General features: G+C 43.3%; 3 protein-coding genes across 4 annotated transcripts; 2 read left to right on the top strand and 1 right to left on the bottom strand.

The window, feature by feature from the left end:
* Nucleotides 1–1,186: 1,186 nt before the first annotated feature.
* On the bottom strand, nucleotides 1,187–4,916 carry zc3h10 (zinc finger CCCH-type containing 10). 2 transcript variants are annotated; one of them, XM_034585770.1, is made up of 3 exons: nucleotides 4,725–4,916; nucleotides 3,097–4,359; nucleotides 1,187–2,138 (listed from the first exon to the last, which is right to left on the bottom strand). In XM_034585770.1, exons 2-3 carry the CDS (start codon nucleotides 4,216–4,218, stop codon nucleotides 1,620–1,622), a joined length of 1,641 nt encoding a protein of 546 aa, XP_034441661.1. In that variant the 5' UTR covers nucleotides 4,219–4,359; nucleotides 4,725–4,916; the 3' UTR covers nucleotides 1,187–1,619. The 2 variants fall into 2 exon arrangements, with proteins under 2 accessions (XP_034441661.1, XP_034441660.1); XM_034585769.1 differs by having other exon boundaries at nucleotides 3,097–4,279; nucleotides 4,725–4,893.
* zgc:152986 (uncharacterized protein LOC101884054 homolog) lies at nucleotides 4,177–8,253 on the top strand. The gene is made up of 4 exons (XM_034585773.1): nucleotides 4,177–4,279; nucleotides 6,322–6,336; nucleotides 6,388–6,644; nucleotides 7,851–8,253. The coding sequence occupies exons 1-4, from the start codon at nucleotides 4,254–4,256 to the stop codon at nucleotides 8,159–8,161; spliced, it is 609 nt and encodes a 202-aa protein (XP_034441664.1). The 5' UTR covers nucleotides 4,177–4,253; the 3' UTR covers nucleotides 8,162–8,253.
* Nucleotides 8,254–8,454: 201 nt separating this feature from the next.
* si:dkey-28n18.9 (sorting nexin-32) lies at nucleotides 8,455–14,197 on the top strand. The gene is made up of 14 exons (XM_034585771.1): nucleotides 8,455–8,665; nucleotides 8,819–8,929; nucleotides 9,044–9,151; nucleotides 9,672–9,732; nucleotides 9,863–9,987; nucleotides 10,940–11,023; nucleotides 11,110–11,184; nucleotides 11,291–11,321; nucleotides 12,105–12,192; nucleotides 12,320–12,359; nucleotides 12,465–12,551; nucleotides 13,050–13,139; nucleotides 13,348–13,413; nucleotides 13,559–14,197. The coding sequence occupies exons 1-14, from the start codon at nucleotides 8,660–8,662 to the stop codon at nucleotides 13,694–13,696; spliced, it is 1,110 nt and encodes a 369-aa protein (XP_034441662.1). The 5' UTR covers nucleotides 8,455–8,659; the 3' UTR covers nucleotides 13,697–14,197.
* The last annotated feature ends 1,414 nt before the right edge of the window (nucleotides 14,198–15,611 follow it).

Raw genomic sequence — 15,611 nt, 5'->3', positions numbered from 1 at the left:
GAAATCTTATCTTTCTCTGTTACGAAAGTGATACAAAAAACTCCTGGATCCTTGTCAAACTTGAATTGGTTCTTTCTTGGTGCTCGACACGTCCTTCCACCAAGTTCCGTGGGAGTTTCTTCTGCAGTTTTTCATGATCCTGCAGACAAAGAAACAAACACATGGAGAGGGCTGCAAACTCCCCCTCAGGTAGCCATGGCAGGGTGACCAACACTTCTCACAGTGGGAAAACTGGAGCATTTCACATTTTTTGCAATAAAATATTTTACTCTGCTCCTTTAAATGTATTCTTCTTCATACGTTGTGGTAAAAACGCAAAGTCACTTTTAAAAGTCCCAAAACCCCCTTAAATATTATTCAACTTTTTTGATATATTAAACTGTTTTTGAAATAATTGTAGATTAAATTTTATGCTTTTTTCTCTCATATTTTGTTTTAATAAGGAATCACCTGCTCTGCTTTTCAACAAATATTTGTACTTCTCTTTTCTCTCCCACATCTTTCACTTCACATACACAATTTGTGGATAATTTTTGAAAAAAAAAAGTGTGCTCTTTCACAGTGTGCTTATTGACGCAAGCCAGCAACCATATTTTCTTAAGTTCTGCAAATTCAATTCATGCTCAGCTGTCTCAAGCAAAGCTTTCATGCATTTTCAACATGATTCAACAAAGCACTACAGCGTTCACACTGCAATTTAAGAACTTTCAACTTCAAATGTGGATGTCATTGTCTATCAAAAAGTACATTTACCTGTCTGGTGGTGCGCAGAACAGCTTTAATCGGATGAGAAAATACTGTGATATAGACATATAGCTACTGCTTGGTCAATATTTTTCTGCTGCCTCAGTCGACTTTAAAACAGCAGACTGTGCACTCTCCTCAGTCCCTTAATCCGGTGTGAGCACACAGGCTCCTGCAGGACGAAATGATTCCCAGTGCTTGTGACAGACAAACACCAAATGCTCCACTTGTTTGAAGAGTCACAAGGATGTGAAGCTACTGTAGAGACAGGTGATTATATTCAAGTTTACACAATGTGACCCCACCCAAACAGCTCAAGCCATGGGACGCTAACGCGAGCATTTACCACTACAAATCTGTCTCAGCATGACTTCACTTGTCCGTGTTTATATCACTGTGAACAGAACAAATCAGCCGTAAACAAGGGAGAGATATCACAAGATTCATTTTTGTCTTTTTTTTTTATTTGCAAAGTACCAAACTTAATTTGTACAAGAGCAAACCACAAAAATATGGACACAAACTAATTGGAAAGTCTCCATGGATGGCAGAGCAGTCTTGCAGAAATGCTTCAAACACTATGGATAACCTCACATGTTAAGTGCCTATGTTTGAAAAAAAAAAATTAAAAAAAATTTCCTTTACACCGACTCATGCCAGAGTTCACAGGTCAGTCAGTCTGTATGAAACATGTCCCTGCAGTGCCATAGGACAGAGTGAGGGAGGCTGAACAGGGAAGTCTTTATCCTGCCCTCTGGTGGAGAAAAGCGGAAACTTTTCTTTTCACTGTTCTGTCATTAGTCTTGAACTTCTGTGATAAAAATCCTCATGCTACAGTCTGACTTGTGTGTATTGCAGTCTTGTCCATAAACCAGTTAGTGAGGGAGAGTGGTGATCCTCATGCTTTGACTTACGATGGGATACGACACCATCGGGCTGGTGGCATGACTCATGGTAATGCAGGGCAGAGGCTGCGTCATAGACATAGACACGGCCACTGGTGCCACAGATACAGCCACCGGAGCCATGGAAACAGGCGGTGCCATTCCTTGGGCAATGGTCTGTGCAAGGGCAGCCGCAAGGGGGGTGATGTCGGCGTTGAGGTGGGGTAGAGGAGCTGTAGGTTGGGCTGAATTGGTTTGGGACACTGCAGGGACCCCGGTGGAAGCCACCAGGTCCTGCTGTGTGACAGGCCGAGGCTGCATCCCAGCGCTGCTCAGGGTGGTGTGAGTCTGAGCAATGCTGTGATTGTAGGAACTCACTGAACCCACAGGGGGAACCAAAGACTGCTCAGTGGGTACAGGAGTGGAGGAGAGCGTCATCACCTTGGCCTGGTTCCGGAACTGGGCGTTCTGATCCAGAAGAACCTCATTTGTGGCGATGAGATTTGAAACCTGAGAAACGCACAAGAGATGGGTTAGCAGAGAAAAAAAAATAATTTGACAGGCAGCCATCATTTCGAAACCTTTTTAAAGAATTGACAGTCCACTGCCATGTTTTGTTTGTTTTTTCCCCCCTCCAGATTCCAACAGTCTTTTATTCCTTTTGTGAGTGTGGAAATATATTCACCTCTGCAACTTAGCTGTTTCTTGAACTTAAACAGGTGTGAAATAGCTTGTTAAGGCTGATTACTACTCCAACATAAATCCATCAGAAGGGGGAAAAGTGTCTCTATGAAGTAAGGTGATGCTCATCTCTGATTAAAACATAGTTGATCATCTTCCAGGCACAAACTCCAGAGTAGACAAACATCATCCAAACTCAACATCTCCTCTCTTAAGTTCGAATATATTACATACAATTCATTACAACAATGATCTTTCAGCTGCCATCTCTGCACAACAACTCTCCAACCACTACGTTAAATTTTGTTTTGTCTATCAATAAAACTTTCTTCCAGTTCTCAAAAGCAGTTTGTTTACATTCTTACACTTTGTTATTGAAGAAGTGACTGACGCTGCCCTATTTCAGCAATCAGTGTTTTCTTATGTCATTAAAAGTTTGTAATATTCAGGAAAAACATAAATTTTCATGTATTATTATTAGGTCACAAACTAATGTTTAATGGACTTAATTACTTAACAACATAAGGTGTTTAAAGTATCAGTTAACATTTGATCTACTACTAAGACATCATACAGTTAAATAAGCCTATTATTAAGCAACACACTGTATTAGATGTTAAAAAAAGATAATTCCTACAAGAAAATACTGCCGTCCAAAAGTCTTTTTATAAATACAAACATGTTTACATCTGACTGCTGTACAAATATTTCAGTACATAAGCACATAAGTACATTTCATTTTGTCCAAGGTCTGAATAATGCTGGTTTATTCATCTGTCATTCTAACCTGCTTCTTTAAGTCTTCCACTCTCTTCCTCAGCAACAAGTTTTCTTCCTCCAGGAACCTGTACTCAAGAGGACGTGGCGGCAAGGCGGCTTGGATCCCCAGCTCATAGTGTCCACCTATGGTCCCGTCTGCCAGGCGCAGCCCCTCCAACCGCCGCCTCTTCAGCTGAAGAGCAGTGTGGTCCATTGAAGCCTCCAGGGAGCCAGCGTCAAACAGCCCATTCTCAAGCAGAGGATCATACAACGAGCATGTACCCCTGTCATACCGCCGCTGTCCTGCGGAACTTATCGACAGACAACCACTCATCCCACCTACACCTACTCCCCCAACTCCTGAGATACCTGGGTCTCTGCAACCCCCCAAGCTGGGACATCCTATCCCCATCATGTTACTCACACCTCCGCCTCCCACAAGTCCTTGCATTCCTCCGCAGGTGACTCCTCCTCCAACACCTATCCCTCCCCCTGCAGTCACCATTCCACTGACACCTGGCCCCATAACACCCCCCACTCCAACCCTGGAAGTCTCATATTCATAGTCTTTTTTGACATGGCGAAATTTACATTTGTTGCCCCTCTGGCACTCTCCAGTCAGGAAGTCCCTGCAGATAGGGACCTCCCCACGGCTATGGGGGAGATCCATGGGGGACAGGCCCAGTCGTGCTGCGACTTTCCCTCTTAGCCTGAGAGGCAGCTCTCCTGATTTCTTGTAATAGTCCTCATCCTCTTTAGATCCATGGACAAAGCGGCAGTTAGCGCGCATACACTCCTTATTCTGGTGGTCATGACAAAAGATGAACTCATTCTTCTGAACTCCCAGGTCTGGTACCTCATTGAAGTCTGGGTGTTTGAAGCGGCAGCGTTTCCCCCTCTTGCAGACATTGCGTATGAAGTCCCTGCAGACACCATCCGCCAGGCCTGCACCTTGGCCTCCACCTGCCCCGTTCCCACAACCGTTTCCAAGCGCGCCTCCACCCCCCATGCTCCCAGAACCAGAGACGTTGCTTCCAATGCTTCCTCCTGAGCCCCCTCTGCCCTCTCCAGAGCCCCCTGGCAGACCGGACCCTTCCTCACTTAGACTACCACCACCACCTGACCGGTAGGAGCTGTCCCGGTCAGGCATGTTGCTCGGCCCAGCTCGAGGAGAAAGTAGCACTCATGTGTCTGAAGGGGGCTGACGTGACCTGGGAAACATTCACACACACAGGCAGAGAAATCATGCATGTTTTTATCCTTGTGGGAGTGAAATCTGCAATTCAATGTCCTGCAGGAGAAACAAAAACACAAAGCCAAGGTGAAACACATGTTAGTGAAATACATGACAGATATGACAGATGCCAGCGACGTTACGTTAAACATGAAACGTACAGGGTCACAGTGTTTACGTGTGACAACAGCTGCTGATGTTGTTGTTAGCGGAGAACAAACAGCAGGCAATGTTTTGATAAAATAACTATAATATTCACAACGCATGACATTTAAAATGCACACACGCGTTGACTGAGGGGAACTTAAGCCCACATTGTTGTACCATGCTCCTAAATAATCGCCCGTCGGACTCTGGAGCTTAGCTAACACCAGCTAGCAAAGGTTACTTAGCTCGCTGGCTAAATGCTAACGTTGTCTCACCAACAGAAACCAGGAGCAGGATCCAGCCGAGCGACGGAACACCTCGTTCCGATTCACTGAAGTGTCGACAGATATTTCTGCCTACGACATCAAACCAGGCCCGTGTTATTAATGTCGGGCCCCCCCCCCGGTGATGTTTACCCTATGTGTTTACCACATTTCCTCATCTACCTGTCACCACCGACGAAGAAGAACGCGCTCTTCTTCTTTCGCTTTTCCCCCGAGTTGTTCTCCTGCCATCTTGCGGCGAAAGTAGCGAATTAAGGAAGTGTGTATGAAGTTGGGTTTCATTTTCTTGTTTATGAGGAAATACTTTTGACGTTCACGTGGGCGCAGTAGCAGCACTGGCGGCCGCGACACGGTGAGTTGACGCTGAGATTAGCTACAGACGAGGTCACATTGACGCTTTTTTTCTACGTAGTTTGGCTGAAAATGTGCGTAACACCCTAAGATAAGTGCACCTGTGGGTTTCAAAGCCTTCAGCCCCGGTGGGTGTTGTTGGTGCTGACGTGTGGAGAAGCCAGCAGGCAGTCATAGGTGTGGGGATAAACCTGTGGAAACTTCTAGATAAACTACTATGTGAGGGTCTGTAGTGTCTGTTCTTCATCTCACTTCCACATAAACTACTCTGTGAGGGTCTGTAGTGTCTGTTCTTCATCACACTTCCAGATAAACTACTATGTGAGGGTCTGTAGTGTCTGTTCTTCATCTCACTTCCACATAAACTACTATGTGAGGGTCTGTAGTGACTGTTCTTCATCAAACTTACACATAAACTACTATGTGAGGGTCTGTAGTGGCTGTTCTTCATCACACTTCCACATAAACTACTATGTGAGGGTCTGTAGTGTCTGTTCTTCATCACACTTCCACATAAACTACTCTGTGAGGGTCTGTAGTGGCTGTTCTTCATCACACTTCCACATAAACTACTCTGTGAGGGTCTGTAGTGTCTGTTCTTCATCACACTTCCACATAAACTACTCTGTGAGGGTCTGTAGTGTCTGTTCTTCATCACACTTCCAGATAAACTACTATGTGAGGGTCTGAAGTGGCTGTTCTTCATCACACTTCCACATAAACTACTATGTGAGGGTCTGTAGTGTCTGTTCTTCATCACACTTACACATAAACTACTATGTGAGGGTCTGTAGTGTCTGTTCTTCATCACACTTCCACATAAACTACTATGTGAGGGTCTGTAGTGGCTGTTCTTCATCACACTTCCAGATAAACTACTCTGTGAGGGTCTGTAGTGGCTGTTCTTCATCACACTTCCACATAAACTACTATGTGAGGGTCTGTAGTGGCTGTTCTTCATCACACTTCCACATAAACTACTATGTGAGGGTCTGTAGTGTCTGTTCTTCATCAAACTTCCAGATAAACTACTCTGTGAGGGTCTGTAGTGGCTGTTCTTCATCACACTTCCACATAAACTACTATGTGAGGGTCTGTAGTGGCTGTTCCTCCTCAAACTTCCAGATAAACTACTATGTGAGGGTCTGTAGTGGCTGTTCTTCATCAAACTTCCAGATAAACTACTCTGTGAGGGTTTTTGGTGGCTGTTCTTCATCAAACGTCCAGATAAACTAACCTGTGAGGGTTTGTGATGCCAGTTCCTCATCAAACTTCCAGATAAACTTCTCTGAGAGGGTCTGTAGTGGCTGTTCTTCATCATGGCCGTGCAAGGTGTCTACCACCACCAGGGGAGGATTCAAGCCTGCATGGTCCTGATGCTCTGTTTATCTGCGGCCGCCTCCTCTGAGAAGGACAGAAGTTACTATGACACCCTCAGTGTGGAGCCAACAGCAGCCGACGGTCAGATAAAGAAGGCTTTCCGCAAACTGGCGTTAAAGTACCACCCTGATAAGAGCAAGAGTGCAGATGCAGAGAAGACGTTCAGAGAGATTGTGGAAGGTAAAACACGCCGCACTGCAACCGCTTATTATCTAATTTAAATTTGAATGCAGACACAAAAGGTCCATATCTATATAAAAAATGAAATAGAATACAAACAACAACATATAAATACAATCATAGCAGCTCACAAATCCTAGGTTATTAGATTGTTGTTAAAACACATGCAGGCATTTGTTCCAGTGTGTCTAGAAACAAAAGGAAAACCTTATGTCACTCTGTCGAGGCTCATTTACAGGGATAGTTCACCCAAAACTGAAAATTCACTCATTGTCTACTCACCACCGATACAATTGAAGTTTGTGTTACATTATTTTGCATTACACCATAAACTGTGCATAAAGATGGACGACATGACAGGTACACAAAAGTGAAGCCAAAGTGCCTCGATCGCCGCCTGGTGGCTGGCTGCAGTATAGGTCATAAATCCTGCCTCAATGTTAGTAAATGGAACATGGACCAGACTAGAAAGTCAATGTGCACGTTTTCTCAAAGATGATTTCTGTCATTTTAGTTAGTTCTTATCCCAAAGATGTTTGTTCAAGTGTCCACCTCACAGTTTTCCTCATTTGATGCTATAAACATCGGGTGAAACATCAAGATTGACAGCTCAGAAAAGACTCAAATTGGGTATTTGTCTAGCGAGGTGAAAGAGCTTCTCAGTTTTCGGGGCGTTTGAGACGTTAGACAGGATGCACCAGAAGACAAAATAACAGAAAGGCAAACTCCCCTACTGGCAATGGAAAAGAGTCAATCACTTTTTTGAGCAGGTTTACCCTCAATAAAAAAATGAGTCCTGATTGGTCAAGCGCGTCTACCAGCAGGACCGTGGCTCCATCCACCGAGCGCTACTGTGCAAACTGTGGGTTAAAAATGCGCAAGATGTTGGCGTTCGTATGTAAGATATTATGGGTTAATTTCTGGATAGTGGGAGGGAATGGAGAAGAGTTGTCCACCTTTGTATACTTTCTATGCATTACACCATGAGGTGTTTTAATTAGTTTCTACCTCTTAAAAAATATATATTTGGAAAATGCATCATAACAATCACTTTTACACATTGTGTTTGTGTTATAGGTTTTTATTTATACACTTGCACTTAAATTAGTAGAGTTTGTGCTCTTTTAACCATTGTCTACTATGTGTGAGAGGGAATTGTAGATTCCCTGAAGTTAAAGCACCAGCTTTGTTTTCCCCCTCCTCCAGCCTACTCCGTGCTCTCCAACAAGGAGAAGAGGAGACTCTACGACAGCCTGGGCCATGAGATGTTTCTGGAGAATCAGGTGTTTACTGACGCTGAGGATGACACAAATGAACACTTCAGTTTCTCAGACTTCTTCCATGACTTCAATGGAAGTCCCTTTGGGGAGGAGGAGCCCCAGTTCAGCTGGACCTTTCCTCAGGACTGGGAGGATGGTCCATTTGAACATCCCAGCTTTGAGGGACCTGCAGGCTTCAATTTTTTATTCGAGGATGTGGATGAAAATGAGGAGGACGAATACTACTATGTAATCTGAGGTCTCTGTCCTGTGTATGACTGTTACATTTTAATGTGTTTTCTTTTATTGATAACAAAGTCTCCATATTAAATTGTTTATTCTTATCCATGCCCTGTATTCTGCGTCTTTTATGGGATGGCTTCTGAGTTCAGTGGTTGTTTACAGATTTTCTGATGTCGTAAGGCCGACAGCTGAGTCACTGATTGGAACGTTAAAGACATTTTTTCTCCCTGTGTGGGTGTGTCGAAGGCACAGAGTTACTGACTAACGCACCATTTACTTATCTTTTCCCTGCGTCAGCACTTTAGATTTTGCACTGTTTTTTTACCCCATTTCTCTCAGGACTCAGCGTGCACCTTGACCCGGAGGATATCCTGTGCTGTCTCAGCAGTTGGAACGTAAGCGCTCCAAAGCCGACACAAGACAGAAAGAGCTTTGTGACTTTCTGCACTTTTATCGAGATTTAAGATTTCTACAAACCAAAAACAGGAGACAGGAAACTTTCAGGCTTTGACAATGATGGTAAGTGTGTTTGAAAATGTTTTTTTTATCTCTGGGTATCATGTGACAGCCTTTTACTCCAGGCAGTGTGCGTGTTGTGAAGTTTTGAAGAATGCTAACTAGAATTCACTGCCAGTTGTATTGATAGTATTGACAACTACATTCTTAACACAGGAAGAGGTGCAAGAAGGGACATCCGCTCCTAGTGTCCTTGGTCATAACATCAAGGTGACAGAGGTGCTGATAGATGGGGACACACTCACCTTTCTGATAGTTTCTCAAAAGGTGAGAAGTTATTCATGTACTTTAGTTGTTGCGTGAATCTAAATTAATACAGCAAATACCCCAAAGATCATTCAGTTTATGTGCTTTTAAAAAATGGTGGTCTCTGTGTGCCAGCTTTCTGGGACGGGGGAGTACCATGTGTACCGGATCTATGAAGATTTGGAATGGCTGCAGCACCACCTGTTCTCTCAGGAGGACGTACCCGGGATACAGGGGGTCATAGTGAGTAGTTTTCATCTGCGCTGAATCATTTATTTGACTTGTAAACCATAGATGGACAGTTGCTCTGTCAGTGAAGATTGTGAAGCTGTTGGCTGCTTTTACTGTTAAGACATATCTTATCTGTTTTCATGGTGGAATTGGCTTCTTAAAAAACCACAAGCGATAACTTAAAACCATATGTTGTTGTAACACAGTGCTTTTGTGATGGATAAGATCACAAACTAAAATGGTTCCTTCAAACACTGAAAACGTGATGCTGTCCAAGCTTTGTTCGGCACTTTGTTTATCTTCAAATGCTTCCTCCTCTTCTTCCTTGACTGATACAGTTGAAAATGAAGCAGAAGTTCATACAGTGAAATGAAAGATTGATATTGTGAACATATTGTAACTATAAGCTCTGCATATTGCAAAAAGCTTAACCCTATTGAGGAGCCTCCCTTAAGCCAAACACACAATGAAACAATGTTTGTAAAAACAATACTGGCTTGAATAGAATCATACTTTCTTTTCTTTCTTCAAGTTTCCTCCTATTCCTGCAAAGCCTCAGGTGAATGCATCTGCCAAGGTTATGAAACAGCTTGGTGAGTACACCTGAAGACCACCTCTGCACAATAATATACTTGATCAAATAAAGGGGAAAATAAATAAATAAAAACAAACTTTCAGCGTCTATTCTGAGTCATCGCCAAAGTGCTGAATGTGTTCCTGCAGGTTTCCTTGGTTTGGGAGAGTGGCAGCCGTACTGTAAAGCACTGGAAACCTTCCTGCGGCAGGTTGCTTCACACAGCATGCTGAAGAAGAATAAAGCTGTGGAGATCTTCCTCACCAGTGCAGATGTAAGTGGACACAAAAAGGCGTTCTCTCTGGTCAGCCTGAGTAAAGAGAAAGATGTTACAGAGAATGCAACGTGATCGTTTTTTTACGAGAGGCAAAGATGGTAAATGGTTAAACTTTCACTGCCTGTGTCTCAGAAGAGACAGAGGAGAGATTCATATGACAAATACTTTACCTTCACATTCTACATATATACAGGTCCGGAAATATTTGGAAAGCGACACAATTTTTATAATTTTGGCCCTGTAAGCTACCACAATGGATTGGAAATGAAATAACCGAGATGCTATTAAAGTGCAGACCTTCGGCTTTACTTTTAGGGTATTTACATCAAAATTGGAGGAAGGGTTTAGGAATTGCAACAATTTACATACGTAGTCCCCTCCTTTCAAGGGACCAGTGTGTTTTTTAAGTAATTAGGCGTATGCTATGAACACATTGTTAGCCCAGCACTCTGAGATTTGGTCAGAGGCCATTTCAAAAACATATTTGGATATTCTTTGCTTTGTTGAAGTCAAAGTGTGTGAGTCAGCGTTGGGCGTGATTTAAGTCCTGCTGATGACTCTTTTATTTCCTGTTTGACTGCATCCGCCTCATCAGGTCAGGAATGCTGTATGTCGAGCTGTAGCAGTTCTGAAGTGACAAAGGAATACTATGATAATACATGTCCATCTATGATTTCTGTGGATGGAGGACATTTGCATTCGAAACCACTGGTGTGAGGATATTTTGACAGTGTGTACTCACACTTTTTAACACTTTTTAACACTTCAGCAAGCACTGGTGGGATAAGTTCATGGCCAATTAATACTGAAACAATATCCATCAATTTCATACAAGATATTTTAACTGAGCTTCCCTTTGTTAGTTGTGTATCTGTCTTATGTAGTCATGCTATACTGTGATTTAATTGAAACAAATTGACTTTGAAGTTATTCGAGCGTATGTGTGCAGCCTCCAGGTCGACAAAGAGTGAGGAAGAACATCTTCAACCGGCTGAGTCAGGCTGTGGGAGAGATGAGGAAAGAAGGCCACAAGGTAACGACTGGGACTCGCACAGACAGAACCCACTGCCTCTAAACATGTATGTGAAGTTCTAACGCTGTAATGATTTGTATCCGCAGGACGTGGATGAGTTCTTTCAAGCGGCTCGGGACCAGAATCTCATTATGACTGGCTACACCAAGAGCGCAGCAGAGGTGGGCGAATCTCCTACTTGATTTGTTTTCCTCCCTTCGTTCTTTTCTCACATAATCAGATACAAACTGCCCTGTTGGACTTTTTGAACTTTTGTTTTTCCTGCAGAGATTCCTGGATGTGGTGCTAACTGAGCAAAGTAAGAAAAGTGCTTCACATATAAAAGTACAAAGAAGACATTTGCACGCACATCCGAGCCACAGCAGGTGCTGAGGCTAAATCAAGCAGAAGCAATGATTAATGTACCAGAAACTCAGTGAGGATTCATCAGTCAGTCAAATGATAGTGTGTCACAAGTCATACGTTTCCACATCTGTACACATTTAAAACCATGACATTCAGCAGTACTGGTGCTGCAGTGTGAGCCCATAGACTGTAACTACAGAACGACATGACTGCTCCTCAGAAGTGAGGCCAAAGTGGTGGTGTGCTGCAGTATAGGTCATAAATCCCACCTCCTCCATGTTAGTGGATTAGACAATTCTTATCACACTGCTGTTTTTTCAAGTGTTAATTTTTCTGATAAGTTTAGTATTTAATTAGTTATTAGATGCTACAAAAACGGCGTGAAACATCAAGATTGACAGCTGAGACTGACTTTGCGATTGGTTAACAGGACCGCACACTCAAAGATGGTGGCGGTCATACCCGGGATATTTTAGCTTGACTTCAGGATTGTGGCAGGAAGTGAAGATGTGTTGTCCATCTTTATGTACAGTCTATATCTGGGCCATTACTAATGAGTGTGTAAGAACAAAGGGGTCATCAGATTTAATTCACTGGTTTTATTTGTGTATTCAGATTGAATGACTATTGTTTTACGAGGCTGTGTAGTGTATTTATATTCATTCCCATCACAGTAACAATTCAATCTGTTCCCGGTCTGTTGTTTCTGTGTGTTTGATGATATATTTGTTTGCAGAAATAGCAGTGGCCTGTGGGCACTTCTCTGCTGCTCTGCATCTCTGTGTGGAAGCTGGGGAGGATCCGGACAAACAGGCTTTTTCAAGGTGAGACGATAATAGAGTTGGTCCCACTCCCAGGCCCATCGCACATGTACTTAAAGCTAATACCTCTGAACACAAGTCAGATTCAATTCATTTGATTCAAAATGTCAACAATCACCTCTTTTTACAGGATTTGTGTGAAATTATCAGAAGTCTTTGAATCCATGAAGGTAAGTTGTTGTTGTTGTTGTTGTTGTTGTTGTTGATATCACATTTTAATTAGGCCATTGATTTACCAAATAATCCACACGTAATGTTCTGCTGTGTGGGGGAAGAAAAACATGATGAGCACTGCAGAGAACAATGTGAGCACTCTCGGGCTCGGCCTCGACCTGGAGTCACGCTACCAGGAGGCAGAGAAGGTGAGTGGTTTCATCTCATGTCCAACCTGTAATTCCTTTTGTCATTTTGACTTTATAGAGCACTTTATAACTTTGTTTTCAACAGTGCTCAATACGTTTGTAATAGCAATAATGTTAATAACAATAATGGTAATAATAATAATGGATAAGTCATGGTTTCTGTCAATTGAGGTCGTTCTCTCATTTTTACAGTAAGTTTGGTTTTAGTTAGTTAGTTGAACGGGGTAAAATGTCATGATGACAGCTGAGACTGACTTGGTCAAGCACATGTATCCACAAGACCTCCATGCTACGGCACCACACCTCGATCACTATTGCTACTCCAAATGATGTCAAAAGCACAAGATGGCGGCACCCTTGTCCGGGATTTTTCAGCTTCATTTTAGTAAAATGGGTTGAGTTGGGGACGAGTTATCCATCTTTATACACAGTATGTCTATGGCGTGAATCATGAGATTAATATTACCAAGTGTAACGTGATTCATTTGTCCAATGCAGGAAATGCTGTTCAGGAGAACCTGTAAACTGGCAGAGTTGGAGACTGCGAGGAGGAACGCAGAGAAGGCCAAACCTGTGAAGAAGGCTGCTGTGAGTGTCCGTGCCCATGTATCCCTCCTGGAGCACACGTGCATTCTTTCTTGTCACCAGCAGATGTCAGTAACGTCCCACTGATATTACTCAGTGTCAGGGGATTGACCACTGAGACAAAAAGCTGATGCTAGATACACACATAATATATGCAGGCTTATTGAGAACAAGTTTATAATGACGAATTCATGGTCTTCATGTTCATCAGATGGAGGAGGTGAAGAAAGCAGCAGAGACGGACTTCAATCACATTTGTGGAGTTGCTAAACAGGAGGTAAAACATTGAATTCAAACTGGAATCCTCAGTTTCCACATGTCTTACCTGCCTTCACCCCTCAAGTAAATTGTGTAGCATCCAGTTTGGCGACATGCCTGCACTGTGTATATGTATTAACATGCATGTGATGTGCTTCTCCCAGATTGCGAGGTTTGAGGGGGTCCGTGTGGAGATGCTGCAGCAGGCTCTGGTTCAGTGGTGCGAAAAGCAGCTTCTTACAGCAAGAGAAAGTGCTGACCAGTTCGACCAGTGCCTTCAAGGCTTTAGGGGGATGGCCTAGTGACCTCACTAGCGCCCTCTTCATAAAGCATCCTCAGTGTATGTCCAAACATAGCATAGCATGGAAAAACACTGAACACGTCCTTCACCCTTTGTACTGGAGCATGGTGCTTTTTTTTATTCAGTTGCATCCAGTGTAAATAACAATGTTATTGCAATTTTTGAAACTCTTCTCACAATTAAACAGTATCCCCAAAATGTGTGCATACTCTCAACTCTGTAGTTTTCTTTTTCCTTTCTCCCTTCCTTCCTTCCTTTCCCTCAATCTCTCCTTACCCTTACCAATAAAGCTCTGGCAGAGATGATTGATTTTAGATCCTAGCTGTGGCCTTGTCGTCTGCTCAGGCTATCGTGTGCGTGTATGTGTGTGTATGTGTGTGTATGTGTACGTACGCACGCGTTCTATGCCACATTCATAGATTTGTGCTGAGAGTGTATTGTGCTGCTGCTCTCAAGCCACTACATCAGCTGGGGTCACACAAAATAAAGTGTGATGAATTGATTCCCAAAGTATCTGCTTGCCTTTGTGTGTGGTTCTTTCTCCTGGATCATTAATCAGCTGGTTTGGCTGCACGCACACACACACGCACACACACACACACACACACAAGGACATTACAGCAAGGACACCACTCTGGCTTGTTGTTTGGCTTTTTGAAACTATTTTAACAGTGTTAATAATCTCTCTTACAATCATCCTGTTTTCCATGCGATTGTACGTAATCTTTAATGAGCGGGGATCATAAAACTGTGACACACTTCACTTAGATTTCTGCTCATGTCATATAAAGACAGTGCTGTTGTCCCCTCCTCTCCGTCTGCTGAGCACCGCACGTCCATATTTCCGCTCTGCTGTGTGCTTCCTCTCATCTGTTCTGGCCTGTAATCCCTCCGCTGGGTGAATAAGGAGGAGTGGTTCCCGTTTGAGGGAATGAGACAGAGAGAGACAGATGAACGGTCTCATAAGAGGAGAGGGTGGAGAGAAGGTTGTGCTCATTTGACAGTGAATGAGTAGATGAAAGGGCAATACATAAAGTGCCAAGAGTAGGTTTCCAATCCACCCAAACTGGAATGAGATGAATCGTTTGGTCGAGTCATTGGTTAGAATTAAAATCCGCTTACTTTTCTCTATGGACGGCACATATTTCTCTGATGGTTTTGTAACTTGATATCATTTCTCCATCTGAATCCTCCGCCCTCGTTGCTACTGTCCCCTCAGCATCAGATGGGCTCCCACAGTGTTCACAAACACCCACAAAATTGTTCCACATATCATCTGCTGACTTTTTTTTGTCTAGGTGGTCGTGGTGGCCGTAATTAGATTGTTTCTTATTGTTTTTTTACTTAATCTTAATTTACCCACAATGTGTCTCAATTCAGGGGCTGCATCCTTTGGAGGCTGCATTTTAAGACAGATTGTGTCACAGCAGCACAACTAGGCTCCTTCAAATGTGTCCTTTCATCCCTGAGCAACAAAGGCTCCAGCGGTACACGGATCCTTCTCAGGCCGACTTAGCGCAGGATTCACTGTTCTTTGCAGACAAGCTGTTTCTTGAAGAGATAATGACGGCGGCATGGGACCAACGTTTGGGAAGACCAAAACGTCAGATGCTTGAAGTATCTGGCTTCATCTCAAACGAACAGCTAAACGTCCACATGTTAAAAACCCAAAGTTCATTAAAAGTTTTACGTAGTGTCCAACGGCAGTTTGTTGCTAGGCGGCAGCGGTAAGGACGGGACAAGTAAAGCTCAGAAATCCTGCGTAGACCAGAGGGTCTCATTTTGATCTGTTTTTGTGGTCTACGCAGCCCACCTCCTTGTGTTGATGTTTCGTCTTGATAAGTGATAAGATCAGCTAAGATACAATTATAGGCCCGAGTCAGTGGCAAAGGGCGTCATTCAGATTCAGACAACTT

The sequence above is a fragment of the Hippoglossus hippoglossus genome, chromosome 5 (genome assembly GCF_009819705.1).
Source record: "Hippoglossus hippoglossus isolate fHipHip1 chromosome 5, fHipHip1.pri, whole genome shotgun sequence".
NCBI lineage: Eukaryota > Metazoa > Chordata > Actinopteri > Pleuronectiformes > Pleuronectidae > Hippoglossus > Hippoglossus hippoglossus.
The sequence above is the reverse complement of the archived record's forward strand: the minus strand, read 5'-3'. Positions and strand labels throughout refer to the sequence as shown.